The sequence below is a fragment of the Aspergillus sydowii genome (assembly GCF_001890705.1).
Source record: "Aspergillus sydowii CBS 593.65 unplaced genomic scaffold ASPSYscaffold_1, whole genome shotgun sequence".
NCBI lineage: Eukaryota > Fungi > Ascomycota > Eurotiomycetes > Eurotiales > Aspergillaceae > Aspergillus > Aspergillus sydowii.
The window spans coordinates 2,661,803-2,687,982 of NW_024467859.1; the positions used below are offsets into that span (position 1 = coordinate 2,661,803).

At 50.5% G+C, this 26,180-nt stretch overlaps 12 protein-coding genes across 12 annotated transcripts; 6 read left to right on the top strand and 6 right to left on the bottom strand.

Moving 5' to 3' along the window:
* Nucleotides 1–925: 925 nt before the first annotated feature.
* Nucleotides 926–2,620, top strand: ASPSYDRAFT_26285 (putative MFS sugar transporter; the record flags this gene model as incomplete). Its single annotated transcript, XM_040844263.1, has 4 exons — nucleotides 926–1,019; nucleotides 1,075–1,815; nucleotides 1,881–2,416; nucleotides 2,510–2,620. The coding sequence occupies 4 exons, from the start codon at nucleotides 926–928 to the stop codon at nucleotides 2,618–2,620; spliced, it is 1,482 nt and encodes a 493-aa protein (XP_040708080.1).
* A 636-nt stretch (nucleotides 2,621–3,256) lies between these two features.
* On the top strand, nucleotides 3,257–4,642 carry ASPSYDRAFT_167754 (uncharacterized protein). Its single transcript, XM_040843383.1, has 4 exons — nucleotides 3,257–3,513; nucleotides 3,578–3,864; nucleotides 3,940–4,156; nucleotides 4,223–4,642. Exons 1-4 carry the CDS (start codon nucleotides 3,349–3,351, stop codon nucleotides 4,520–4,522), a joined length of 969 nt encoding a protein of 322 aa, XP_040708081.1. The 5' UTR covers nucleotides 3,257–3,348; the 3' UTR covers nucleotides 4,523–4,642.
* Nucleotides 4,643–5,121: 479 nt separating this feature from the next.
* Nucleotides 5,122–6,153, bottom strand: ASPSYDRAFT_141635 (Cdk5/Pho85 family cyclin-dependent kinase; the record flags this gene model as incomplete). Its single annotated transcript, XM_040841166.1, has 3 exons — nucleotides 5,122–5,964; nucleotides 6,027–6,050; nucleotides 6,112–6,153. The coding sequence occupies 3 exons, from the start codon at nucleotides 6,151–6,153 to the stop codon at nucleotides 5,122–5,124; spliced, it is 909 nt and encodes a 302-aa protein (XP_040708082.1).
* A 690-nt stretch (nucleotides 6,154–6,843) lies between these two features.
* On the top strand, nucleotides 6,844–9,082 carry ASPSYDRAFT_167760 (hydroxyacid-oxoacid transhydrogenase). The gene is made up of 3 exons (XM_040843384.1): nucleotides 6,844–7,422; nucleotides 7,476–7,534; nucleotides 7,584–9,082. Exons 1-3 carry the CDS (start codon nucleotides 7,001–7,003, stop codon nucleotides 8,588–8,590), a joined length of 1,488 nt encoding a protein of 495 aa, XP_040708083.1. The 5' UTR covers nucleotides 6,844–7,000; the 3' UTR covers nucleotides 8,591–9,082.
* Nucleotides 8,864–10,040, bottom strand: ASPSYDRAFT_167761 (uncharacterized protein). Its single transcript, XM_040843385.1, has one exon. The coding sequence runs from the start codon at nucleotides 9,948–9,950 to the stop codon at nucleotides 8,934–8,936; it is 1,017 nt and encodes a 338-aa protein (XP_040708084.1). The 5' UTR covers nucleotides 9,951–10,040; the 3' UTR covers nucleotides 8,864–8,933.
* Nucleotides 10,041–11,067: 1,027 nt separating this feature from the next.
* On the top strand, nucleotides 11,068–12,618 carry ASPSYDRAFT_127641 (glycoside hydrolase family 43 protein; the record flags this gene model as incomplete). The annotated part of the gene is made up of 2 exons (XM_040840481.1): nucleotides 11,068–12,230; nucleotides 12,321–12,618. Exons 1-2 carry the CDS (start codon nucleotides 11,497–11,499, stop codon nucleotides 12,616–12,618), a joined length of 1,032 nt encoding a protein of 343 aa, XP_040708085.1. The 5' UTR covers nucleotides 11,068–11,496.
* A 177-nt stretch (nucleotides 12,619–12,795) lies between these two features.
* Nucleotides 12,796–14,227, bottom strand: ASPSYDRAFT_140729 (uncharacterized protein; the record flags this gene model as incomplete). Its single annotated transcript, XM_040841074.1, has 2 exons — nucleotides 12,796–14,150; nucleotides 14,206–14,227. The coding sequence occupies 2 exons, from the start codon at nucleotides 14,225–14,227 to the stop codon at nucleotides 12,796–12,798; spliced, it is 1,377 nt and encodes a 458-aa protein (XP_040708086.1).
* Nucleotides 14,228–14,737: 510 nt separating this feature from the next.
* ASPSYDRAFT_299801 (uncharacterized protein) lies at nucleotides 14,738–15,357 on the bottom strand. Its single transcript, XM_040844713.1, has one exon. The coding sequence runs from the start codon at nucleotides 15,154–15,156 to the stop codon at nucleotides 14,776–14,778; it is 381 nt and encodes a 126-aa protein (XP_040708087.1). The 5' UTR covers nucleotides 15,157–15,357; the 3' UTR covers nucleotides 14,738–14,775.
* A 984-nt stretch (nucleotides 15,358–16,341) lies between these two features.
* Nucleotides 16,342–17,565, top strand: ASPSYDRAFT_139662 (uncharacterized protein; the record flags this gene model as incomplete). Its single annotated transcript, XM_040840976.1, has 2 exons — nucleotides 16,342–16,502; nucleotides 16,557–17,565. 2 exons carry the CDS (start codon nucleotides 16,342–16,344, stop codon nucleotides 17,563–17,565), a joined length of 1,170 nt encoding a protein of 389 aa, XP_040708088.1.
* Nucleotides 17,566–18,432: 867 nt separating this feature from the next.
* ASPSYDRAFT_26293 (uncharacterized protein) lies at nucleotides 18,433–19,522 on the bottom strand (the record flags this gene model as incomplete). The annotated part of the gene is made up of 4 exons (XM_040844264.1): nucleotides 18,433–18,722; nucleotides 18,798–18,957; nucleotides 19,083–19,427; nucleotides 19,487–19,522. 4 exons carry the CDS (start codon nucleotides 19,520–19,522, stop codon nucleotides 18,433–18,435), a joined length of 831 nt encoding a protein of 276 aa, XP_040708089.1.
* A 196-nt stretch (nucleotides 19,523–19,718) lies between these two features.
* On the bottom strand, nucleotides 19,719–24,511 carry ASPSYDRAFT_299963 (HECT domain protein). The gene is made up of 4 exons (XM_040844717.1): nucleotides 24,383–24,511; nucleotides 23,864–24,309; nucleotides 20,091–23,793; nucleotides 19,719–20,038 (listed from the first exon to the last, which is right to left on the bottom strand). The coding sequence occupies exons 2-4, from the start codon at nucleotides 24,070–24,072 to the stop codon at nucleotides 19,916–19,918; spliced, it is 4,035 nt and encodes a 1,344-aa protein (XP_040708090.1). The 5' UTR covers nucleotides 24,073–24,309; nucleotides 24,383–24,511; the 3' UTR covers nucleotides 19,719–19,915.
* Nucleotides 24,512–24,707: 196 nt separating this feature from the next.
* Nucleotides 24,708–26,130, top strand: ASPSYDRAFT_53812 (putative C2H2 finger domain protein; the record flags this gene model as incomplete). The annotated part of the gene is made up of 3 exons (XM_040848747.1): nucleotides 24,708–24,799; nucleotides 24,868–26,062; nucleotides 26,113–26,130. 3 exons carry the CDS (start codon nucleotides 24,708–24,710, stop codon nucleotides 26,128–26,130), a joined length of 1,305 nt encoding a protein of 434 aa, XP_040708091.1.
* Between the last annotated feature and the right edge of the window lie 50 nt (nucleotides 26,131–26,180).

A 26,180-nucleotide genomic window follows, 5' to 3' on the forward strand; every position in this document is an offset into this window, starting at 1 on the left:
AATCAATTCTTGCTTCGTTTTACGCGCTTTTCGTGGCATGGTGGGTAGTTGAAGTTGGTGGGTGGTTGACGCGTTTGATTTTTTGGAGTTGCACGAACCGACCGGGATGCACGAACCGACCGGGAATTACGTTAACTTTATATTGCTTATGCAGCTTATGCCTATTCTAAATCAGGTTTAGCTCAGGATCATACACTAACATTCTTTGGGATACGTTGCCGACCGCGTACTTTACTCCTTCGAGACATCGAAATCGCCTGCAAATGCGCTGGACAAAGCATCAAGGCGACCAAAGCTCGCAATTTTCGTCGAATTGGAGGACTTCTTTGGCGTTTCGCCGCGGAAGGATTGAATCCGGTGACCCCTGAGACTTTCCCAGGGCCCGCAATGCCTGAATCTGCTGAGGCCAGTCTTCGGGTCCGCTCGCTACTGCTACAGTCTGCTCGCGAAACGGCGGGCATCGAATGTAGTAGGGTAGCATTTCCCCGCGTTCGAGATCTCCACAAAGTCATACATCCATGACATAACGAGTCCAAAAAGCAATATGTCTGCCGATCCTCAGCTTGAGATAGGAGACGTGAAGCTCCTATCTCTCGATGGTAGGCAAGATATAGTAAGGACTGGGTGTTGTATGACTATCGCATGCGGCTGGACAAACTTCTAATTCGATACTGCAACTAAGCTTGACAAGAAATAAGCCGACCCGACCCAACTCGTCTCGACTAGCTTAGCTCTCTATGAGGTGATATCGAATACTAGCCGATCATTTGACAAAGATGTCGTGATCTCGCCTATTCAGCCATATATCATCGAGGCCCCCTTACGGCGATCCAAGGCTTAGAAAAACTCCGATACCACCGCCCAAATCCTCAACCATCACATCTCTTCCCCTAACAAGTCTACAAGTGGCTCTTGTTGGCAAAACATGGGTCGAAAGCTAGGCCTTGTCCGGGCCTGCTATCTGGCCTCAGCTAGTTGCATGGGCTCTTTTGCTTTCGCCTTCGATACTGGTGTTATTAGTATGTCGCGCCGATCTTTGGTTGCAAAGGGCTGTCGCTTATATATATATCACAGGTGGTGTCCTCACACTCGAATCGTTCCAGCGAGACTTTGGATACGGGGAAGCGCAGAAAACAACAGTCAACTCCAATGCCGTCTCCATCCTTCAAGCTGGCGCCTTTTTCGGCTGTTTCTTCACAACCCCAATTGCCTCCCGACTCGGTCGTCGGACAGGCCTGATTATTAGTTCGCTCGTCTTCACTGTAGGAACAATCTTACAGGTTATCAACGCCCATACCCTGGGCACATTCTATGCGGGTCGCGTAATTGCCGGCCTCGGTATCGGTGCTGCCACCGTGCTGATTCCCATGTACTCTGCCGAGATGGCCCCAAAGGAGATGCGCGGTCAGCTCGGCGCCTGCTTCCAGTTATTCTTTGCCCTGGGCGTGATGATTGCGTACTGGGTCACCTTTGGCGTGTCACAGACGCAACCGAATGAGACCAAACAGTGGCAGATCGCGTTGGGTCTGCAGCTGCTACCTTCGACTTTACTGCTGATCGGAATGGCTACCGTCAAGGAAAGCGCCCGATGGTTGGCAGTAAAGGGCAAAAGAGACAAGGCTTGGGAGTCTTTGAAGTGGGTTCGAGGTGGAGAGGAGACCCCAGAGTTGCAAGAAGAATTTGATGAGATTTTGGCGGGTATCGAAGAGGAGGCTCGTGTTAGAGAGAACTTCTCCTGGCGTGAACTTCTTTTACCAGCAAACCGATATCGAATCTTCATCGCCATCACGTGTCAGTTATGCGCGCAACTCTCAGGTAAGTATCCAAAAGGATCCAAACATCCTTGAGGAGAGACCAAGTGCTGACTGCTTCTCAACCAGGAAACACAAGTTTGGCTTACTATGCTACCCAAATCTTCTCGGCAGTAGGCGCCGGGAGCTCATCAAAGCTAGTGACAGGCTTCTTCGGCGTGGTCAAGGTTGTCGGTGTCAGCATCTTCCAATTATTTGTCATCGACAGAATCGGGCGAAGGGTGCCATTCATGGCCGGTGCAGCAGCAATGGGCTCATTCATGCTAATAATTGCTTGCGTGCTAGCGACTCACCCAACAAGCTCAGGTGGAGAAAACTCAGGAGCGACGTCCGCAGGAATTGCCATGATAATCATGGTCTATGCCGAAGCGTTCAGCTTCAACATGTCCTGGGGAGCGCTGCCATGGTTATACATCGGCGAGATCTTCTCGAGCCGGCTGCGAGAAGTCGGTGTGACTGTGGGGGCTGCGTCGCAGTGGCTGTTCAACTTCATGATGTCCCAGGTGACGCCTCACGCGATTGACAATATCGGGTGGAGGATGTTTTTGATGTTCGCGATCTTCAATTACGCGATCGTGATTTACTCGTGGGTATTCTTGAAGGAGGTATGTTCCTTGCCCTTGACAGGGTTCCCCGCCCCTTCGCGAGTCCCCGGCATTTGAAAATATAAGCTTTTGTGCTAACGGGCTTATTCGCAGACTCTGAAAGTTTCGCTGGAAGAAATGCAGGAGGTATTCGGGGCAGCCGCCCAGCACGACGGGAAGCCGACAACGGTGGAGGCGGAGGAGACTGCGACTGCAACCAAGTAGAGTGGACGGGAACATGCGATATTTTACAATTCAGTTTTCGTATCCTCCATCAAGCCCGGAGAATTGTGATCCTGCGATCCATAGTTTAGAAATAGAAGCAAATGAGAGCAAGTGCCGAGTGTTGTCCTTCCCCGGGGGCGGAGATTTGTGCCTGTTCAGATTGGCTGGTGGCCCGAATCCCCACAGGTACCAAGCAGATTCCAGCGCCAGCCCTATATCTCGCTCTAATATTCGCTCTCTCCTCGCAGTCGGCACAGCACTTGGGATGCCAGGTACTAAGCAGGGTACGCGCACAAGCCTCCATACCCCGCGCTCCGCAGATGCTTCCCCGGAGTAGAGACAAAGAGAAAGTCAGAAATGGGCGGACCTGCTACTGAATTTGAATACGGCCCGACATGGGTGAGATGGAGGCGCCAATTATATAGTGGGGACCCGGGCGTCAGAGCGTCGAGAATGGGCAAGTAGTGCGCCAAAAAGACCATCTATGTCGTATTGATTCGCTCGTTCCATTTTAAATGCAGCCTATAGGAAGTTCTAGCTCCCAATAGTTCTGTATTCCCTGTACGCTAGCCTCCGATGGTCTCGCTGCTTTAGGTGCCTGAGACTACTGACAACGTTTGCACGATGTGACATATGTTCCTTATAAGTATACCCCTGCCGGCTCCTTTCACGTCTTCCTACCCCAGATTTTTGTGCGCCATGACCATAGCAGCCCCACCTGTTTCCCAATGTCCGAATCCTCAAATCGCATCACCCGTCCCACAGACCCGGACGGTCTGGTCCTCGAGGCCTGGGGCCAGGGCCTCATGGTAGGGTCATTGTTGGTAATGGCCGCAGTCACCTTCAGCAATATGAAGAGACACATCTTGCTCCATAAGTTGATTTTCGCAGAGGTATCTATCTATCCGCCCTATAGTCTATATCCGTGGATCGGACATTATTGACGCAACTACTTAGCTCATCCTTGCCATCCCACATGGGACTTGGATCTTCTCCAAGGAGCCCGTCTACGGCTGGCATCTCTCTGCTAGCGCAATAGGGCTGAACGTCTCGTGGAGTCTGCACAATGTGATTGCGTGGATGAAGAATAAACCGTTCTTCTCGAAACGTATCTCCTGGTTCTACATTATCACTGTGCTGCTGGTTCAGCCGTACTGGGTCCTGGAGATCTATGCCAACTTTACGTACTTTAATAATATCAACAAGATATTTTTGACGACGAGGCCGTTAGAGCCGTTGTTTAGGTTTGTGCTTCTCTTATTTTGCTTTCCTTGTATTCTATCATATGGTGGAGGCTAACGGTTTTGTTGATGATATAGAGATCCGTGGTGGGTGCTAACGACATGCTCCCTCTTCTACACTATCAAACGCGAATACAATTTCGGGATTGTGGAACTCGTCACTGTTAGTCCGCGGTTTGGGATTATGCTCGCCTCGATGTGCCTTTCTCTTGCGTTTGTTGTCGTGGATGAATGCAGTGTTCTCGGTGCCTTCGATAGCGCGTCTCTTCCATCGGGGGTTCAGCCATTTTGGAAGGTGTGTATTACTTCGCCTTCTGAAATACTCGGTGATTGTTGCGAGGTCCTAAGCTAATAGATATAGCTGTCCTTTATCTTCAAATGTCTCTGCGATACCGTTATCCTCGACGATTTCAAGACAGCTCTTGATCGATTGCGGACATATTGGTTTCAAAAGCACGCTCGGACAGGTGATGTGCTTCTCAATGAAGGCTCAGGGCCACACCGGCCTGGCTATCCTCTGAGAGCGGTGGGTGGGAATGAGGATGAGCTCGAGGTGCTGTCGCGCAGTGACGGGTGCCACGGAAGTGGTCTAGGGAAGGTGGCGTTTGTGCATTTCCCACGCGCACATACGAGGGACAGTGCCGGACGGTCACCTGTATAAGTGTGGCATAGCGCCCGGAGATCATGAATTAATGATACGTAACTGTGATTCCTGGCGTAATATGCCAATATAATGCTACCAGTACATACAAAGATATGCGGTAAATAGAAACGATCCGGGAAATGAATATATATATATATCTATCTATCTATAAACATAAATGGGTATATGCAGATCTAAAACACAACGTCGAAGTCAATACCAAGAAAGCCAATGCTTGAGAGCGGCGACCAGAATAATGCTGGCTTTAAGTGAAACCAGCTGGCTTGCCAGATACGGGAAATGACAGGTCGATGTGCTTGACAAATTTGATCAGTTCTGGAAATGGGGCCGTTGGCAGGTCGCGGAGGGAACACTATACGAGTTGGTCCTATGCTGCGGATACTGATGAATAAAGCTGCGCGCTCAGGCGTTGACCCAAGGTATGAATTTGATACCTTCCTTTTGGTCTAAATGATCATCCAATGAATGTTCCACCATTTGAACCTGCATTTGCGAAAGAAGTCTTTTGCAAATGCAGGTAATATGCGCCTAGGTCCAAAGTCGGAAGCCGAGTTTGTAAACTGAGAAACAATTCTCGGTTCAAGTCCCCGATGCATTCACGAAGAGACGGATCGGGCCCCAGGAAGGTTATCGAACCAGGGGTGTCGTAGTGCATCAGCAGCACTGATACGCAGGTCCGGTGGGAGACGCAACATACACTTCAGCAGGTCGAGACCCAATGGATCGATTCTAGGGACAATATGCCGGAGATCTTGAGGACCGTAGACGGGAAAGTTGCTTTTATACTCCGGAAACTGCGACACACCTGGCCAGGTGCGCTCGGTTGGCGTACCCATGACGCGGAAGACTCTCTGAAGTTGATCCTCATTTGTGGTGCCCGGGAACAATGCGCGGCCGGTGAACATCTCTGCAATAATGCAACCGATTGACCATACATCGATGCTAGTATTATAAGTGCGGCTGCCGAGAAGCACGTCCGGTGCGCGGTACCAAAGTGTCACTACTTCGTTAGAGAATGTGTTGACCGGGATTCCGAATGCGCGCGCGAGTCCAAAGTCGGCGAGCTTGAGCTGTCCCTTGGAGTTGATAAGTAGATTTTGAGGCTTGAGATCGCGGTGGAGAATTCGATTGTCATGGCAAAAGGCTATACCTCGCAGGAGCTGAAAGGAGAATGACTTTACGATCGAGGGTTCCAGCTGGCCGTGATTGCCGTGGGTGTCCATGTAGCGCTTCAAGTCCTGGTCCATATATTCGAAAACCAACATGAGCTTATTCTCGGTGTGGACGACGTCGTAGAGTGATAGGACGTTGTCGTGGTGGAGTTCTTTCATAAGCGAAATCTCGCGAATCGCTGTCGAGGGCGTCCCTTCTTCCGAGTCGAGGTGGATCTCCTTCAACGCCACCATTTCCCCTGTCTGGCAGTTTCGGCCTTTGTAGACCTGGAGGGGATAGGTGAGTTAGAGGGATCAGGGTCGCGGAGGGTACTGAGACAGGAGTATACCGTGGCATAGGTTCCTTCACCAAGCTGTTGTGTACATTAGTCTCTGTGGCTCAATGCGCTTGCTGTCGTAGCGGGAATTGCTTACCTTTTCCAGTTGCTGGAAGGAGCTGGGGTGCGTTCGGGCCATTGCGAAAATATGAAGGATAAGAGCAATTTCGATAAAACTTGAGAAAGAAATATGAGGATTCCAATAAGAATACAATAAGGAAACAACAAGCGTGATAAGACTAGATAAATTGATCGGGACGAAGAGGCGAAGAGAAGGAAAGGAGAGCCGAGAGGGGAGGCTGAAAGCTGAAGCTGAAGATAAGATGGCCGGGGAAGGCCGGCCTGAGGCAACCCCGCTGGTCCAGGCGCTTATGCATGGCAGTTACAGTTCTCGGCCAGAACCAGGCTTATTATCGAATATGATACATCATTGGACTTATTCTCTTGTGCTCCTGATTTGTTTGAACCCACCCAAAAATATACAGCCAATATTCTAACAGCAAGAAAAATGGTTAATTGTTGGGTGGAAGGTGGACCTGGAGATGACTGGGCCTCGGCATCCCGCAATCACCTGTAGTACGTACCAACGTATGTGCCGGATTGCCAGACGCCAGATAACAATCCAAGGCCATAAAAAAAATTATATTCTATATAGTAAGATTAGAGCATTTTATAGGTGAATATCACCGAATAAATATCTGCAACTGCTAGACAAGCTTTGACGAAGGGAGATGACTCGAGAATGAGGGACCTCGGCCATCTCGCCGAGATCCCCGCATTACCTCGTACCCGCATTCCTGGGTCCCTCCTCTTTTTTGGCCTGTGCCAGATTCTCCCGCCTCGCGCTCAACTTCGCCTTCTCTTTCTCCAATATTTTCTCCAATTTGGAGTTCCTGTTCCATCCAGTGGGTTATATAACCTCGCTTATCTCCAGTTTCCCTCTCCGCAGCTTGCCCGTTCTCCCGTCGCCTGTTTTCATTCCCAGAATGGTCCCAGCTATCCGCATCCCCGCTTCGGCGGCCACAAGAGCCCGCAGCCTGCTACGCACAGTCCAATACACTCACCCTCCTTCCTGTCCCTGCCACTCAAATCCAAACCATCACCACCATCATCCACGGTCTCCTACTCTAGCCGACCATGTCCGACGACACATGGCAACCCCGACGGACCCGTCACGAGAAAAAGAATATGCCTTCGAAATGGCCGCCTCAAGCATTCGATTTGGCCCCGGTGCCACCAAGGAGGTTGGTATGGATTTTGCGAACATGAAGGCGAAGCGTGTCTGCGTTGTTACAGATAGCAACGTTGCGAAGCTAGATGCAATGAAACAGGCCATTGAGGGCCTAAGCCGCGAGGGTATCGAGTTCACAGTTTTCGATAAGGTTCGAGTCGAACCCAAGGATAGCTCGTATGTCTCACCGACCCCCTTAATCCGATTTCGGTAACCTAATGCGCGAAAAGAGTCAAGGAAGCAATTGCTTTTGCCAAACCTTACCAACCCGACGCCTTCCTCGCAGTGGGTAAGTAAACGCACCTACGTTCACTCGAGTGACATGGCTAAGTATCCAGGTGGCGGATCGGTCATCGATACCGCGAAGCTCATGAACCTCTACACCGCGTACCCGGAGGCCGACTTCCTTGACTTTGTTAATGCACCACTCGGCAAGGGTCTTCCTGTCGAAAGGACACTAAAACCCCTCGTCGCTGTACCCACCACAGCTGGTACAGGCTCAGAAACCACCGGAACTGCGATCTTTGATCTTGTTTCGAAGCGCGCCAAAACCGGAATTGCTCACCGTAACCTCAAGCCTACACTAGGAATTTGCGATCCTATTAACACAAGAACCATGCCGTCCGCCGTGCACGCTGCCTCAGGTCTTGACGTCCTCTGTCACTCCCTCGAATCATGGACCGCAATCCCCTACAACGAACGTACCCCGCGTCCCACAAACCCCATCAACCGCCCTGCTTATCAAGGCGCAAACCCCATTTCCGATATCTTTTCCCTTCAGGCCCTTCGCGACACAGTCAGGTACCTTCCTCGTGCGGTCAAGGACCCCGAGGATTTTGAGGCCCAGTCCAAGATGCTTCTCGCTGCTACGTTAGCTGGTGTCGGATTCGGAAACGCCGGTGTTCACCTCTGCCACGGCATGTCATACCCGATTTCCAGCCAAAACCCGGGCTACAAGCATGCCGGCTACGATGTCGACCACCCTATCATCCCTCACGGTGTTTCCGTGGCTGTAACCGCCCCTGCAGTGTTCCGGTTTACGGCAGCCTCGAACCCAGATCGCCATTTGGCTGCTGCTGAGGCCTTTGGTGTTGATATCACGAATGTTAAGCGTGAAAGCGCTGGTGAGGTACTTGGTGAGGCGCTTGCCAAATTCCTCTCGGACCTTGGTGACCAGCCTCTAGGACTGAGGAACTTGGGCTTCAAGTCGGCGGATATCGAGGGCTTGGTTGAGGGCACTCTCCCTCAAAAGCGAGTGCTAATGCTGGCCCCCAACCTTAACAGCGAGATAGAGGCTGAAAGGGATGAGCTGAGAAGCTTGTTGGAGGAGTCTTTGGCGTACTAACACCGGTATAAATGGAATTTCTGGTATATACGGTTGTTTCATGCACATATAAATCCCGAGATATCTGTATGTCTTCAATGTTAAATAGTCAAAACAAAAAAGAAAGATGAAGAATTTGACAAAGTAAATGAGAGATCTAAGACATGAAAGAAAGAAGAAGGCATAAGTCTATATGCATGCTTAAGCGAGAGAGAAAAACAAGAATAAGGAGAGAAAGAAGAAAAGACAAATAAACCCAGGCAGCGCGGCTTGTAAACGAATGCATAAACAACGCTCAAGTGGCGTCCCATGCCATAACCATTCTATATATATACCCATACAAAACAAGCAAAGTATTGCTCCTTCAATAATCTGAAACAATTGCAGTGCCAATCACCCCCATAGAAGAAGCAATTCGATCTAACCAGGTGACAGCGAGAAAGTCAATTCGGTTGTTGGGAGCCACAGGCGGACCACGGTCCAGCTCCGACACGACACGAAACGAAAGTGCAGAACTAGTTTCCGGCCGAGCCATTGCTCTTGCGAGTCGATCGAGCAGATCTCTCATAACAACGATGGTACTTTCGGCCCCCTGGAGGAGAAGAGAGAGGCCACTCTCGCCGGTCATTGCATCTTCATACCGTGACCTGGAATGCGAGCGTTGGTCGTAATCAATAGACGCACGAAGATTCGTGGTTGCTTCACGCAGGGCACGGCTGGTTGCTCGGACGCGGTGCATTAGGTCTGGGATTGCAGCTGTGACAGACGGAGATGGAAAGTAGTACGCGAATTCGAGTGCCTCGCTAAGATAGCGCGGACACTTGACTATCTCCATGAATACCAGCTCAGCAGGATGGATAGATGAAGACCACTCAGTTGGCTTTCGGGAGTCTTCCGCCCCGACGTGGAGCGCCAACTGTTGCCATTCGTCCTCATCAAGGAAACAGGGTTTCCCCTTGTAAATAGCAGTTGCTACTAAGAAACCACGGTAGGCAATGTAGCAGGACCGAGCCATGCCATGAGCATGAGAGCGTGCTCCTCGGCTCACCATCAATCGTCTAACACCGTCTGCGTGTACTACCCAAGCGTCATTGTTTGTCTGCGCATACATCTCGTAAACGCTAAGCATCATCATCGTGCTCAGCATCGCATCTGACATTGCGTCGGGTGTCTGCAGCGCGCGGGCGACTTCGTGAAGTGTCTGCGCATACATCTGCCGACTCGTTTTCAATAGTGCCGAGTCTTGCGCAAGATAGGCAAGATAAACCGAACTCAGGCACGCAACAGCTGCGTCTTGAAAGATGTGAGAGCCGACATCTTGGATGACATATGATGGAAAGTCAAGTCGGTCGGTAGCGCGGAATCGGTTGTGATAGTACATGGTTGGGAAGGCCGTGCGAATGAAGTCCGCGAAGCACTGGATGTGTTGTCTTTCGAGTAAGATTCGGGTGGGAGAACTCGTGTTGATGTAGTCGTCCCCAAGCGAAGCATACCGACGCATCATAGCAAGAGCATTATCGCGAACTCTTCTTGCGGCGTCTGGCACAGGAGAGTCCATTTCTGAAGATGATTGTCTGGGTGCACGGCTAGCAGATGAGAGGTGTCGACGTTCGAGGCCAGGACCTTCGTCCCTGAAGCTGTATGTTCTTCGATAACCCGGGCATTCTTTACCATATCGACGACATTGCGAACACTCTGGGGTGACCTTATCACACTTCACGCGAACAGAAGTCAGCGCAAATCTTTCTCTTGCAAAGAATAGGCAAGACTAACCTTGATACGTCGCTCTCGACAACGGGAACAGCCAGTGCTGTGAGGTACACCAACCATTGTCTCGGGAAACCTTGGTCATATCACTGTATTCGGTTATTCACACGCTCCTCGACACGCAATAGTTGTTTCTGGGTCAGTGGGCACGACTGGTGAAGTGGAGTGGGAAAGCGATCTGGAGTATCCGGCAAAGGGCATGAGACAACGAGGGTTTTTACCTTTCCCAAGACGAGGACCCAGCTGGAATGACAGCTTCGAGATCAACGAATTGAACACGACCAAAGAGTTCTTCGGATCGAGGGCGTCAGTCATGACTGCTGACTCCTGTCATCTCTCTCATTTCGTATAGGGCTTGTTATTTTTGGAGGACAGCAAAAAGAACGAGTCCATAGGAACGGTAAATTCACGATGCGCGAGAGATTCGGCCCCCAAAAGTGTTCATCGATACCTTCTCAAACATGATTTCGATGTCAGAGAGTATAAGAATTCGAGCAGGATACGAATGGGATCACACTGATCTTGCCGTGCGGCGATCGTCCTGCGTCAAAGTTGGCCAGTACACGAGGGCGCTCGGTTCCTGGGAGCCGTTAGCGCCTCCAGGCGTTCTAATTTTAATTTCCGCGATTGGAGATCTATCGGATCAAACGCACCAAGTGGGATCCGTTTGGATGAGGCTCGTGTTCCAGCAGCGCGGGTGGATCTTCACGAGGTGAGTGGATGGCAAAGCTGGAAAAGCGCGATGGAAGCTCGTATTCACATCTCTCTCAATGAGCCCACGGTACTTTCGAGGGAGCGACTAGCTCATCACGATAATTATAGATTGCCAAACATGGGGACATCGGCTAATTTACCATCAGCCAGGTGCAGGCGCTCTTGCTGCTTAGAGACGCAGCCATCGTGTTGGTCGGGACTTGGAATTGGAAGACGAAGAGATATCCCGAAATGGACGAAATGAGGGGGAAGCACGAGCAAGCAAGGACAATTCGATCCAGAACGGAACGGCCACCGATGGCAACCCCTGTCGCCCTGAGTCGTCCAACCCAACGGGGACCCCGTTCTTGACCCCTCTCCATCGCGACTTCACGAGTCACGAACTCCACGATTCATTACCAGCTCAGCTCTTGACATCAGCGGTGCGTTTGTTCTCGTGTCAGGAAATGAGCCTCATTCTTCAGTCCCTCCTTGCTGTCCTTCCATCGGCCACGGCCGTCCAAAACCCTCTTGGAAGCGGGCACAACAACATCGCCCAGGCGCTTGCAGGAAACCCTGTATTCCCCGGCTGGTACGCTGATCCGGAAGCACGCATCTTCAACAATCGCTACTGGATCTATCCCACCTACTCCGCACTCTATGAAGAGCAAACTTTCTTTGATGCTTTCTCCTCCCCAGATTTGTTGACGTGGACCAAACACCACTCCATCCTTAACATTTCCGAAATCCCATGGTCCACCAACCGGGCAGCCTGGGCGCCATCCGTGGCTCGTCGCCGCCGGCCCGAAAACTCAGATTTAGACTCCTCCAGGAATGGCAGAGATGGCACTGCCTACGACTACTTTATGTACTTCTCTGTCGGCGACGGCGCAGGCATTGGAGTAGCGAAGTCGACCACGGGCCGACCAGAGGGCCCTTTCGAAGATGCCATAGGGGAGCCGCTCGTGCCAGAGACTGTCTTCGGCGCCGAAGCAATCGATGCGCAGCTATTCCAGGACGATGCTGATGGCCGCGTCTGGTTGTATTATGGAGGCTGGAGTCACGCTATTGTAGTCGAGTTGAACGATGACATGATAAGCTTGAAGGGCGACTACCTGGAGATTACCCCGGAGGGATATGTTGAGGGTCCGTGGATGTTGAAGCGTAACGGCATCTATTACTTTATGTATAGTGTTGGCGGGTAAGTTGTGTCTAAGTTTGTCAGAATATTCAAATCCTTCTCTGCTACTCAGGTTTTAGGCATGCTTTTGCATACGCTTATCGCATATAGATGGGGCGACAATTCATACGGTGTTAGCTATGTCACTGGGCCTTCTCCAACAGGGCCCTTCTCTAGCATCCCAACCCAGATCCTGCAAGGGGATGATCTAGTCGGCACTAGTACTGGCCACAATAGCGTGTTCACGCCTGATGGTGAGGAATACTATATCGTCTACCATCGGCGGTACTTGAACGACACTGCGCGTGACCATCGAATTGTCTGCATTGATCGTATGGAATTCGACCCTGAAGGGAATATTCTACCGGTAAACATAACCAAGGAGGGCGTTGAAGGGAGGCCATTGTAGGAAGCGCTGCTCCCATGATAATGTTTGAAATATGGATATTTATCCGGATTCTATATATTTAGCATAGCGCTGTTTCGCTTATCCTTTTTGCGTAGCACCAAAACTCCAGGGTATTCGCGAACATGAATAAAAAGACAAAATAATGTTATAACAAATGCGTTAAGCAAAGGATCCATATCAAAACATGGAGCTGCGCTTTTTTGATAGCTTCCCTTCATCTGAGGCTCGTCGAAACCCGAAGAAGCTACTCCGCTTGTTGTGTAGTGGCTTGCCCGCCGGCTGTGGTGGCCCTACTGGGGGTGATAACAATGTCGTTGTCGACATCTGGCCGGGTACCTGCAAGTACGGCTGCGAGCCTCCGTGGGACATGCGCGACGGGCCTTGGTTATATCGAGGATGTGGGCGCTGGTACTGGTGCCCATTATGTCCGTTTGGCGCTTGCGGCGCGGATGGTCTCGGAGGCAGTCCAGGCGTCTGTGCCCGAGCTTTCCTTTCCTCCTCACCGTAAAGCTTCTGTAACCGACGCGTTTCCTTGTCAACCTCCGCCTGGCGTTTGCGGCGGGCCTTTTCCTCTTCCTCCAGCATTTTCTTTGTCCGTCGTTCCTCCTCCCTCCGCGCTTGTTCCTGCTGTTTGGTGACTTGAGGAGATACTCTAGCTGGCGGCTGTTGAGGTGCCGATGCTGGCGGAATGTCGGTTACCAATGGGGCTGGGCTAGGTCGTGGCGGTCTATTCGCGGCCGGGGAGTTGCCAGTTGGGGAATTAGAAGTAGGTGAGGCGGTGGCGGAACTTTGTTTAGATATACGCAATGCTTCCTTCAGACTACCAAAATAAACGTCGCGGATGACTATAGCCCCAAGCATGAGAACAACTTCAAGACCTTTGAAATCCTCCATTTCAACGCGGTACAGGTTTGGTTCGTACAAGGTCAGTTCACGTAAGCTTTTGAAAATTGATACAGTGATATCTGGCTCCTTGCTTTTGGTTTTGGTCTCGGGAATTGCGGATGTTTTGCCACGGAGTAAGCAGGTGAGATCCTTGGACAACTTGCTATCTCTTCGCCAGCTGAAGCGCAACTTGGGTGTTGTGTCCGCCGCAGCAGGATCAACTCGTACGCGGTCGAGAGTAGAACCGGTGGGCTCGCGGAAACTGTGTTGCGGCATCTCGAATGACCAGGAAGCAGGAGTATTCCAAGACTTCGGATGGTAGTTCACAATTACTTGTTGGTCAGGGTTGTAGAGTCGGATTGTGAAGCGGGTGGGGAGGATAGGCTCTGGAGGTGGTGCGACGCCTCCATTCTGGCGGATAGCTTCAGCCGAGAGTGTCGGTTGTGTCCATTCGGGTATAATCAGGACTTCACCGTAGACAACATCAGGGACGTAAGGGTCATAGAGGGCGGCGGCGAAGCGGTTCCTGGAATCGGGGGAGGAGGGATCGGGATAGCGAAGGGAGTACGCTGGTTGCGGCTCGTTGCCGTGCTGTTGAAGGTAAACCGTGGACAGATAGGCATCCTTGGCCGGCTTGAGATAGAATGCTGCTTTGGTTAGCTCCTCGCATAGGCTCAGCTTGCAAGCAACGGGCGAACGTACTGGGAAGATTCTCGTCAAGCATTTCGAGCCGGCGCGCGCAACAATCTAATAGGTAACTGGTCTTGTCGGTATACTGGTAGTAACTTTTGTTGGCGTAAGTCGAGATGCCATTGGATCAGGAACGAAAACTATCCAAAGGCAGGGGAAACAAAGTGGTTTATAACGAAGTGCAGCACTGGCGATCGGCCGTATTCACTCGGCGGGCATGACGAAGCCTCATGTTACTGTATGGGGTAAATTGATGCCTGAGGCGATAACTGCGCCCCTCTCCACACAACTAAAAATAGTGGAGGGCGCTTCAACAACCACAGGCAACACAGAAACTCTCCCAAGCAAACAAAGACGCTTCGTCGCATCCTTGAATCGCGTTATCCCATTCGTTCAGGCGAAACCCTGGTGCCTTGGCTCAGCCACCGTCGAATCGGGCTCTCGGATTCTGCCTCATATCTGCAGGCTTTGTTCTGCACGCTCGGTCATGACCCCATGGACCTAATTTACGAGCCGTCCAATGTCGGGACGCAAGCTCCTCAAACTACGGCTATATCCCCCGCCGGGGCCTGGGCTGTGTCGTCAATCTGGATGCCTGCGCGCCATATCCTTCCTGAACAATGGCCGATCACTTGAACTGATGAGGAAATGAGGATACAAGCCTGCTTGATGGCGCGCCAAGAGAAGACCAACTTCGCTCAAAGGTCTGGTCTCTTCTCTCCGGTTTGTCATCTCATGGAACGCGTGGCAAATAAATTCAGATCCAGACCGCGCGTTGTAAAATCTCGTAACATCGACAGTTCCTGCCTTAAGGTGTGGACTCGAGACATTTCGCGGTCGTGGCTCAATTGTTCCGTCAGTTTGAAACTCAATGCAGCGTCCTGAATTGGATATCATACGGATCTGGCTGCACACCAATGGATGATTCGTCGTCACCCTCTCCATCCGCCAACATGGGTTCATGTATAAAACTCCGTACTATGCCTTTCTAGTAGGGTCACGCTACCTATCTCTCGGCGGTGTGCCTGTTTGCTCTGTGGAGTTACAGCTTGCACTGCTTGAATCCAAGGCGCGTTGTGAAAATGTTGTCACATCGGACTTAATACTCACTAGTCTCTAGGGCCAGGGTTGCTGTTTAGACCCTAGTCGATGAATCATGATGCCACTCCTGGGTATTGCTAACACTGTTTCTAGTCTTTGATAGTACCAGACTACCCGTAAAATATACCCCAGTACCGTGGTATGGTACTTACTGCCATGGTGAGACAGGTTCGCTGTATCTCTCTTGGGACCCCCGTGCCTTCCCGGCAAATCAGCGCCTCGCCCAAGATTCCTGTTCCTCAAACAACCCACGCTATTTGTACATGAATATTGAAGATTCACCCATATCTGTACTATCAAGCGCTATCTACCTTACCTGCCTAAGGCGCTGTCGTCTGGCAAGAGTACGCGACTTCCTTGATTTGTCAACTTTTTGTGCACTTCCCTCGAATCTATGGGCCATGCTACCTCGTCATAACAACCTATTACGTCTCCTTGAACCGAGATGAATGTTCACCAGTCTTGACTAGATTGGACCGTTGCTTTTTTTTCTTCAAGTTCTTTTGCCTCCCTTCCTATCCTGTTCTAAGTTCAGCATAATCGCACTTGCGGTTCGAAAGTCAATGGCTTTCCTGCCGTGTGTCGTCTTTTTACTGCACAGCAGGCAGTTGTCGAAGGTCGGCTTTAATATGACATATCGGCAGATACATATAAAAACCTGATGTGCTACTATGCATTACTCGCTGGTTCTACGTTTGTGGTAATCCTTGATGCCCTCCTTTCCTATTATCCCCAGTTATGACATGATTCTGCCTGTGTTGGAGGTGACGCATAGACTCAACTCCTGCTTTATATCTTTTGGGGGTGCCAAAAAATGGAATTACATATGGACTGATGATATTATAACTATTGCAAGCAAATGGTTAGCAAGTACATCTGCAGCAGGAAGGAGCTATCTGTTCTGGAACTGGACGCCGTCCTGGACAGTTGTACCTGCCAAATTCGTTGAGACGGTAAATTATAGAAGGCACTTGGTAGGATCCCATTTCTTCCATTCTTTCTTGCGAACCAGACGTCTACACCGAATGCCATAGGCTCAACGAAAACATGCCGGCCAGTAACACTCTTGTCTCTCTGGGGGTGGCTACGGTTGCTGCACCCGTGGTCCTTTTCTCGGTGATGCTGCGCAGAGCTCGCAAACTTGCTGTAGAGCCTCAGGAAACCCGGATTTCCTGCACCGAAGACCTTCATCGTTCGTTTTCCAGAGGGTACGTCTACCTCACCGCGTACCGATGGATATTTTACTGATATCGACTGGCCAGTGTTTCCTCCGTCCTTCCATTGGAGTCGGTACGCCATTATCTAAAGCCCCGATCGCTCGAGTTCATCTTGGAGTCCAATCGCTTTGGGCCTTTTCAGCCCCAACTATGTAGTAAATCATCCAGCGATTCGTTGAAAGGATACTGGATCTGCAAAGGGCCGCCAGGAAAGTCCCAATTAGAGGTGGAGAGTGATGTCGTGCTCGTTTGGTTCCACGGAGGCGGTTATTGCTTCGGCGACCCTTTGAGTCCCGCCGTGAGCCTCCTGCGTGTCGCCGAAATCGCTGCCGCCCGTGGTATTTCAATGAGTATATTCTCGGTCGAGTACACGCTGGCACCGGCAGCCACGTTTCCCCGCCAACAAGAGGAGGCCGTTGCAGCATATCGACATCTTGTAGAAACGAAGGCGATACCTCCGGATAAAATCATATTGGCAGGAGACTCAGCTGGTGGGCATTTGGTTCTTTCTTGCTTAATCGCCCTGCATAGCGAGGGTATTCAGAGACCAAAAGGAGCGTTGCTAATGTATCCCTGGGTCAATCTTACAAACAATTCGCCTACGTTCGAAAGCAACCGACACAAGGACGTGCTCAGCAAGCGGCTTCTTGATCGTTGCGTTGAGGCAGTTATTGGAGAACGAGGCCGTGTGGAAGCACTGAACCTTGAGGATCTTATCAACCCATGGGAACCCGGAAGAGAGCATGCCTGGAACATGATATTGCCGTCATTCACCTGGGTCAATGTTGGCCGGCATGATGTGCTTCTGCATGATGTTCAGACCTTTGTTGAGCGCGCCAGAGCCAAGGGCGCGCGGGTGCAACTCGAAATCACGCCTAATGCGACACACGGTTGGAATTTTACCGTGGACAAAAATGCGGAGAAGTTTTTCTGTGGACTGGGCCCTGAAGACCAAGTGCCGCAAGGGGTTATGGCTGGGAGTGACAGCGTTTGCGAGGGTATTTTTAAGATTCTAGAGGACGATTTGTTTGCGGTGGTAGGTGATGGAGACTGATAGCTGTATTATTCCATATGTATTACCGGTATGCCACCAAAACGGCAGGTCTCGCCTACGCAACAAATAGCCAATATGTTCGATGTGGATAGTGGGCTCGAAAACAGAGGTTGGTGAAGCCCTGAGTGGTGTATAGTAAGCATGGGCTTCGAGAACGAGATTGCTGGATCAAGCCCAGAAAGGATGTTGCTTTTTATTCTGCCTGTAAAGAAGAATCAAGTCAACTCCTACCTCTTTTTTCTTTTTTCTTTTCTTTTCTTATTTTTTTTTTTTTTCTTCTTGGCTCGTAACCAAATGCTCTTGTAGCTCACGAGAATTTTACTTGACTCACCTGTCCAAGCTAGACCACATGCTTGACTGCAAGCCAGTGGACAGTACAAAAATGTAAGGGATAGTTCTATTTGGAAGAACAAGATCTTGATATACGATGACTAGCAATATAGTATATAATGGACTTCGTAATACAATTGCTAAAGTGCTTTACATGTGCAGTGTATTGCCAATACCCACCGGCTTTAAGCACTCTGTTGGCTCAAACTACCTACTCATACTAAATCTAGTCAGCTTACAGCTCCAGAAAAAGGTAAATGACATAAAACATGGGGTCTGTTCTGCCCTATAACTACATATAGCCCTGTCTATAAGGTATTAAAGAAACCCGAAATGATGCTCCACAATCACTATTATTCTGCCAACCTTTTCTACAGACGTTTAGAGTGGTTTTGGTCCAGGGCAACAACCTCCAACGAACAAAGCAGTTTGTTTAGTTTCAACTCTAGGAAGTCCTTGTTCTATAAGGTATATTCTATGTCCAAGCCGCTTCCAAAGCAGAAAAATCCAAATTCAAATCCAATCGGGTCTAGCAATCTATACACGAACCCCATCAACCTCCTTACCAGCTGGCACCTTGGCTGCCTCCCGCTCGGCGGTACTAAGCTGCAGCCCTTGGGCATTCCACCCATCCACTCCATTTTTATAGAGCTCCTTCTGCTTCTGTCTGTCAGCCATGGTGCCCTGCTTTCCACGGCGCTCACGCGATTCAAGAGTCTCAACCAAGCTAGCATTATCCGAGTCGAGCTTCTCGTCTTCTAGATCGTCGAGATCAATCTTGTCCGAATAGGTGTATGTGCGGTATTCTGTGTTGACCCAGCCGGTTCCTGAAAGTAAGGAAGAAAAAGTTAAAATTCCGCCACAAAGTAAAACCCTTACTGCTGAGCCTTAGATAGACTAACCCTGGAACTGGCTGCTGTCCTCCCAATCCTCAGTGAAATAGTGTAGAACACCGCCGTGCGAAACCATCGCGATCTCCTTCTCCGGTCTACTCTTGAGCCAGCGTCGGGCTGTGCGTGCACGCCCACCGACCGCAGCATTGGTGGGTGCGTAGCGACCGGTCTAAATAATCCAGTGAAATACAATTAGCCACAAACCTCCCGGTGGACCTTATGTCGTCGACAGCGAGAAGAGAGACCGGAGAAACAGAGGGGTACATGAAATTTTCGAAAAAACAAAGCCCGTACCTTAACATTCCATCCGTCAGTCACAAAGCTCGCATCAACTGGCAGTCCCTTTTCCTCGATTTCCTTGCGCAGCACCTCCGGGTCTGAGCCAGTATCGCACGGGACGTCGCTCGTTTCTTGGATATCCGGTAGGAGGATTAGCTTCATGTTGGGGTTCGCTTTGAAGACAGGCTCGAAGCTTTGCAGGGCCGTGTACATCGTGCGACGGAGCGGGGAGGCAACTACGAGATCTATCTGATCATGGCGGGGGAAGCTGTCGCGGAGTTTCTGGCATTGTTCGATTCCGAGGTCGGTAAGCGGGGGATCGGGGATAACATGATTTTCAGTGCAAAGATTGTGGACGCCCTGGAAAGACTTGTTTAATGATGGCCATGTGAAAGTTATCGCGAGATTGGGGGGCGTACCTGGGCGTGGCGAACGCAGTGGATGATAGGGGCCATCTTTTAACGATAGGAGGCGGGGTAGCGGGGCAGAGAACGACGATAGCGATTCTTAGTGAAATTGTAGAGCGAGGGAAGATTATAGGAAAGAAAGAAGATAGAGAATGATTCAAAAAGAGTGAGAGATGAGTCAATGGGGACCCTGCTTCAGATGAAAAGCTCACCGTGTGGCCAAAACTGGAGCCTTCGTTGGTGGGGAGAAAATTGGAGATTCCCGGGGGGCGCCGCCAACGACCGTCTATCTTGGCGTATCAGAGCACCAGGGTCTCAAGGTAGGGTCTTTTGAGAGAACTTGTATATCGTCTACCCGCTGATAATTCAACTACGTGGTTATATACAATAAGGAATATAAGCGCGGGAGAACCACCCATTCCCATCCATAGTGCCAATCCCTCACGCAACGCCGAATCCCTGAGCATTCTCCAATGCCTTGTTGAGCTTTTCCTCCAACATGCTTTTCGATGAGTACTCTGGCAGCAGTAGTCGTCCGAAGCACGTCAAACTGGTCGGGAGCCGCTAGAACTAATGTTAGTAAGACCCAGTCACTTTTTTCCCAAGTTCAACTTACAGCATCACCCACGCCGTTCTTCTGGATCACGAACATGATGCTCGAAATCCCATTGACTGGCACTCTGTCACTCGCAGTGACAAACTCCAACAGCTGCGCCTTTTTTTCGGCAGAGAACTCTCCGACAATATCCCAAAAATCCTGTATCACCCGGTGGCTCCCACTAAAGCCGCCTTCGTACCGAGCATGGCGTTTCAGCTCCCCCATGTCGATCTCCTGGATGCCCTCAACTACAGTCTTCAGCGCTTCTGGGGTAAATATAGACAAGGACTGGCGGTCAAGGCAGGTATAAAAACCCTTCGCAAACGCATCAAATTGTGGACGAATAGACTTGTCGGTCAGCCAAAAAATATAGTCCTTTACGAACTGGTCCCTGTTATCATTGGTCACCAAAGCCGCCTCGTCAGCTGGAGGCGTAGGCGACGGTAACGGAGGCAGGCTCGCCGCAAATTTGGCAGCGTCATCATGTGAATCAGCAGTTTCAGCAGCCATCGATGACGGCGGACTCAGGCTAGCCTGGTCGGTATAACGGCGGACATCTGACCATGACGGTGAGTACCGCACAGAGCGACCAGATGGTGGAGCTGCACCCGAAAGATGCCACGGGGCATCTCTGCGAACTTTCTCCATATCAACCGTCTCAACACGGCCAAATGCCTCAAAACTGAACTCGTACGTTCTCATGAAAATGTCACCGACATCGCCTTCGTTCCAACGTAGGAGTTCTTCCAGTCCCCTGGTCAGCTCCGGCCACCCATCACGAATATGGTCTAGTAGTTTTACTTTCAGCCCCAGCAGTTTTCGATAGAACGCAGTCGGGAAATTCACAGGGAGCGTCAAACCATTATAAATGGCAAGCGACATCAATAATCCGAGAAGTTCGAATTTGTAAAGCGGTTCCAATGAGCATGGCTGAAACCATGAGAGGCGAGTTCGGGCGTCCGTCGTGAACATACCGTATGACGGGTCAAGAGCCTCCGCCATCAACAACCGAAAGAATTCTTGTTGAACGCCACCGTGATCAAGCCCTTCTTCCCCTTCGTCCATACCCATTTGGACCTTTAAAGGCCGCATGAGCTCTCGCCTTTCACGTCGCCAAAGTTGGTTCAAAGCGTCTGTAAGTATGTTATCGCGTCGAATGACAAGCACAAGATAAGTCGTCATTGAAGTTCGCATCCGAGCAAGAAGGCCAATATCATCTTGTATCTCGATGGCTCCGAGAGCCGTCTGGCTCACGTGTCTTGTCGTAGTCATGGCCGCTTCATAGTATTTGGACATGGCGGAATAGTTAAGAGCACGAAAGTATGTAACGAGTGAGGACGGAGGGAATAAAAACGGGTAAGACAAAAGGTGTAAAGTTTTGTTACTCGACACTCGCGCTATCCATTCCACGGGCATCTCGAGAGGATCCAGGCGCTCAGCTAGGAAGTGAGTGTGGAAGTCTTCTGATGTAAGACCAAGGCGATTTCTTTCTCGATAAAGAACGGACAATATCTGCACGACACCTCCTTCTGAACTGCTTCTGGATATTTCAGGGTTCCCATCCCAGCTTCTCATGAAAAGAGTACGTAGCCACTCGTTTATTATTGCCGGCGCACTAGGCTGAGAGTTCGAATCCCTATCACTCGTAGACCGGGCTACGAGATCGGTGTGTTGACCGAGGATTTCGACGAATGTGTCCAAAACGTTGCTTTTGCGTTTCGAAGACTGCTGGCTATATGCGGGCCGAGTTTTGGATATCTCGTGAAAGGCTAATCGCGCGGTAAGGCCACGTACTAAACGATCAACCAACCGAAGGGCCAATTCGTGTTCCAGAACGTCTGTAGCTTCAACAACCACTCGGGCCTCGTCTAGGCGAAACTCTTCCATAGCCGCGCCCATAGCCACGCACCCAGTAGATCGCATTAGAGCCATACAACTCCATGTAGAGTTGTCGATTTCTGGTAGTGCGCTTGCCAAGGCAAACAAGACCACCGTTGCAACATCTGCAGCATTAGCGTCAGTAATATACTGATGACTGGCAGTCTCAGATGATCGGCGAATTATTATTGGAGCAGAAACAGGCGTAGTAGTGCTGGAATTGCAAGAGGAGCGTCGAGAATTCCTTGCGGATGCAGAAAGCTCTTTAGGTGGGACAAACAATGCCTCCAACGCATTCCACAGACTGTGGAAGACTATATCCTTAGGGCAAATAGAGAAGAGTTTGCGTAATGAGGGTTGCAACTGCTGAAGATTGAGCTTGGAGTCCTCGTTGGAATCATGCAGACGAGCCGTGTCCTTTCGAAATGAGCGCAAAAGCTGCCTGCTACTCCCCAGCGCGTAGAAAACACTTTGAGTGATGAACGTGAATACTGCGCGTTGTCTCGAAGTTGCAACTCGCCATTCAGAATCTTCAAAACTGCCGCTGATTTCCATAAACGCCAGCTCCTCTCTCCACTTTTCCGCCTCCTCTTCAGAAATTATCAGCGTCTGTTTTAAACCATCTATAATTTCATCGTTAAGATGACTGAGTGATTGGATGGTCGAAATATCCAGCGCCAGTTGTGGTCCGTCGTGGTGGCGGCGTTGGTGGTCTTTGGGTGGCTGGGTCTTTGGAGGGTGCTCGTTCTTGGGACCAGGAGTAGAATCCGGCTGATGTTGTGATTGAACATCATTCAGAAACTTCGTTCCATCCCAAGATACTCTTCTTTCCTTCTTCGCCTTCTCATACGCGCGAGTATTGTTTGCATCAGCCGCTCTTCCACGATGTTTTTGTGGACGGTGTCTCAGCGCCGGCGGCGAAGGAATATTGACAAATTCGTCGGCATTTGCATTCGCATGCGCACTAACGGAAAGTTTCCTTGCGGGTTTCAAATCGGCGAGGGGTTTCTCATCCAAACTTGATTTTGAATTTGACCGTCGTAGTTCAGTTTCTGTTAGAGATAATCGTTTAAATTGCTGATTGGGTAGTTTCAACTCCACTGCCGTTGTTTGAGACCCAGTGCTGCGCGACGAAGGAGTGTGTGGGTTACTCCCCGCGTTAGTTTGATATGGTCGTTCCTTAGAATATGGTTGGTCTTTATCCGAATCCAAGTGCGCTTGGCAAGTATCTGAATTGGGAGATCGAGGGGTTTCTCGGTAGTGAGAGCGCGCTTGATCAAGGTCAAACGACCCAGGAGACCGGCGAAGAGGTAGCCACTCAATCATTCGCAAAGAAAGGGTATCAAATAAATTTTGGGTAAATGATTTTGGGTCCTTCAATCGCTCAGTCGGCGGGTTACTAGGACCCTGCACTCCAACCATATGTTTCCGGGAGCCGCGCAACGGGGACGCGCTGCGCACAAGGCCATCTTCCAAAGGTTGTATCGTCGAGTTGACATTTGCTGTATTATCGGTTGATGAGATTGATGGGCGGGTTCTCCTGGACTTCTCGACCGATGCTATGGATTCGGGTCGTGCCGGGCTTTGAGCGGAGTGTGTAGGGGTTCGACGCTTCGACCGGCGCGTTGAATCTTGGGAAGATAACTCGGAGTGCACACGTGGAGGATTGCGGCAGAGGCCCGTTTCCGCATTGTCTAGACTTGCTAAGTAACAAGCCAGTGTCCGCGCGCTCAGCTCAGTATAACGTCGATACGGCCCTTCTGATACTCTCTTCTGGTAACTGGCACATGTCGGGGTTTGACAATTCGGATCTTGACACCCATGGAGAAGTTGGCTTTTGTACCTAAATTTGGTCCAAATTAGACACTATTCATCAATCTAGTCTCCAAATACATGGATGCACATGTACTCACCTCCTCACCAGAATGTTGAATTGCCGCCGGCGTTCATCGCGATACCACAATAACACCTGGGCAGGATCGGAAACATCCACAGTATTTTGAAAGATAATATCTGGAGCATTCGGAGGCAGTTTGGATCTGTGGCAGTGAGAGCGGTCCATACTATTTCCGCCACGCGAGCTCTCGCAAGAGCTTACGGACGGCCCGCGGAGCCTGGTCATATTTGCGCGATGGATAGCATAACTCAAGCATATATATCAGGAATGTAAATTAAGAAATGAGCTGCCGCTCAACAATGAGAGCTGTGGCCAGCACAGAATCTAACGAATGAACAGCTATCAATAATGAAATGGTGCACAGGATACGGGACAGAATATAGGGCAGCAGCACCTCTGCGGCCTGCGCCTGGTGATGATGGAGAACAGCCCCGGCGCTGCCAAGATGCCGAGTCCCGTGATCTGCCTGAGTCAGCGGAGTTCTGGGTCTAGGCTGCAAAAAGACTAGCGCTAGAGTGAGGGGCGAACGTCATACCATCCCAAAAGAGTAAGGCCGAGCATTTGTGCGGAACCAGAAGCTGATTATCGATCATCATTCAGTTGTTTCTGTGACTCAAATAACGTGGGACTTCTTTTTTTGTGGCGAGTATTCAGAGCCGAAGCACGAACGTGACTGTTAAAAAGCAGGTGGGATCCCGCTTATCTGCTGCTATCGTTTCCATCCGCTCTTATCTGCCCTTGTGAGCGCAGCCGATATATTTTTTTTTTCTTGCCTTCCCACACACCCCGCCTCGATCACCAAGATCTACGCATATAAACGCTCTATTCATTCAACAGCGAAATTAACGACTGCTGAGATCATGACGGCAAACCTACCATACACCTGCAACACTTGCTTCGTTGCATTTCGCAGCAGCGATGGCCAGCGCGATCATATGCGCACAGATTGGCAGTATGTTATCGGCCCAACCTATCCCACTCGCAATACCTGAAGAAAGTGTTAACTTTTTGCTCGATTAGTCTGTACAATATGAAGCGTCGAGTCGCCTCTCTACCTCCAGTTTCTCAGGAAATTTTCAACGAAAAGGTTCTTGCTGCCAAGGCTACATCCAACGCCGCCGCCGCCAAGGCCTCTTTTGAGACAACCTGCGTCGCCTGTCAGAAGGCCTTCTTCAGCGAAAACTCCTATCAGAACCATGTGAAGAGTTCGAAACACAAGGCTCGTGAAGCGCGGCTAGGCAGGGAGAATACCGATGACGCAGCCTCAGTTATGAGTTCGACGTTCTCCCTGGGTGAACCCATCAACAAGCCCCGCGATAGTGGGGCTGATGTGGCCAATGTGACGGAGGGTCTTAAAGGGACGACGATTGAAGAGGGTGATGAGGATGAGGAAGTGGGCGATGCGGATTCATACTCATCTGCTCACTGTCTATTCTGCAACAACGAGTCAGAGAACCTTGAAGAGAATACCGACCACATGCTCAAGAGCCACGGCATGTTCATCCCTGAACGGTCATATCTTGCAGATCTAGAAGGACTCATCCATTATCTATACCGGAAAATCAACGAGAACAGTGAGTGTATCTACTGTCATGTCATCCGGAACAACCCCGCCGGTGCCAAGACACATATGAAAGACAAGGGCCACTGCATGATAGCCTTCGAGAGCGAAGCGGAGCAGGTCGAGATTGGCCAATTCTACGACTTCCGAAGCACCTACTCAGATGATGAGTCCGTCGAGATGGTCGACGGAGGCGTCAAGGTAGAAGGCTCAGATGCCGAAGACGAAGGCTGGGAAACAGATGCATCCTCCGTTGACGAAGACGAAGACGGAGGCTACGCAAAGAACACACCCGCCGCGTACAGGACTGAATACGAACTTCACCTTCCATCTGGCCGAACCGCTGGTCACCGCTCGCTCGCACGTTACTACCGCCAGAACCTGCACAACTACCCCACCGCCGAGGAGCGATACGCTCGCCAACTCGCCATCGAAAACGGCGAGATCGAGGAGGAGGAGAAGCCCCGTGGCCGCAATGCTAACCGCGCCGTTGTCACCCGCGCCAATGGTGGGACCGGCATGATCGGAGTCGCAGACATTGATAAGCGCAATGTCGTCGAGAGCGAGCGTAAGGAGCGAACTCGTGCCATCCGTCAAGAACAGCGGTATACGGCACGTGTCAACCGTGCTGCTAACAACCAGAAGCACTACAGAGTAAGCCTCCACGATCCCTCTATAGAAAACTCAACTAACGACCGTAATAGGATCCCTTGCTACAGTGATTTCTTCGCATATTTCGTGATGTTGTTGTCAGGCTGGAATGGTTTTTTCG

Bases quoted from the DNA above. Each gene is read 5' to 3' on its own strand.
- ASPSYDRAFT_167760 (XM_040843384.1), top strand. From the start codon at position 7,001: ATGGTCCCAGCTATCCGCATCCCCGCTTCGGCGGCCACAAGAGCCCGC. The intron at 7,423-7,475 runs GTATGTCTCACC...ATGCGCGAAAAG, and splicing joins GTCGAACCCAAGGATAGCTC to AGTCAAGGAAGCAATTGCTT. The intron at 7,535-7,583 runs GTAAGTAAACGC...CTAAGTATCCAG, and splicing joins CGACGCCTTCCTCGCAGTGG to GTGGCGGATCGGTCATCGAT.
- ASPSYDRAFT_299963 (XM_040844717.1), bottom strand. From the start codon at position 24,072: ATGACCAGGCTCCGCGGGCCGTCCGTAAGCTCTTGCGAGAGCTCGCGT. The intron at 23,794-23,863 runs GTGAGTACATGT...GACCAAATTTAG, and splicing joins TTCAACATTCTGGTGAGGAG to GTACAAAAGCCAACTTCTCC. The intron at 20,039-20,090 runs GTAAGTTGAACT...CATTAGTTCTAG, and splicing joins AGAACGGCGTGGGTGATGCT to CGGCTCCCGACCAGTTTGAC.
- ASPSYDRAFT_299801 (XM_040844713.1), bottom strand. From the start codon at position 15,156: ATGAACCCATGTTGGCGGATGGAGAGGGTGACGACGAATCATCCATTG.
- ASPSYDRAFT_167761 (XM_040843385.1), bottom strand. From the start codon at position 9,950: ATGTACTATCACAACCGATTCCGCGCTACCGACCGACTTGACTTTCCA.
- ASPSYDRAFT_167754 (XM_040843383.1), top strand. From the start codon at position 3,349: ATGTCCGAATCCTCAAATCGCATCACCCGTCCCACAGACCCGGACGGT. The intron at 3,865-3,939 runs GTTTGTGCTTCT...TTGATGATATAG, and splicing joins CCGTTAGAGCCGTTGTTTAG to AGATCCGTGGTGGGTGCTAA. The intron at 4,157-4,222 runs GTGTGTATTACT...TAATAGATATAG, and splicing joins GGGTTCAGCCATTTTGGAAG to CTGTCCTTTATCTTCAAATG.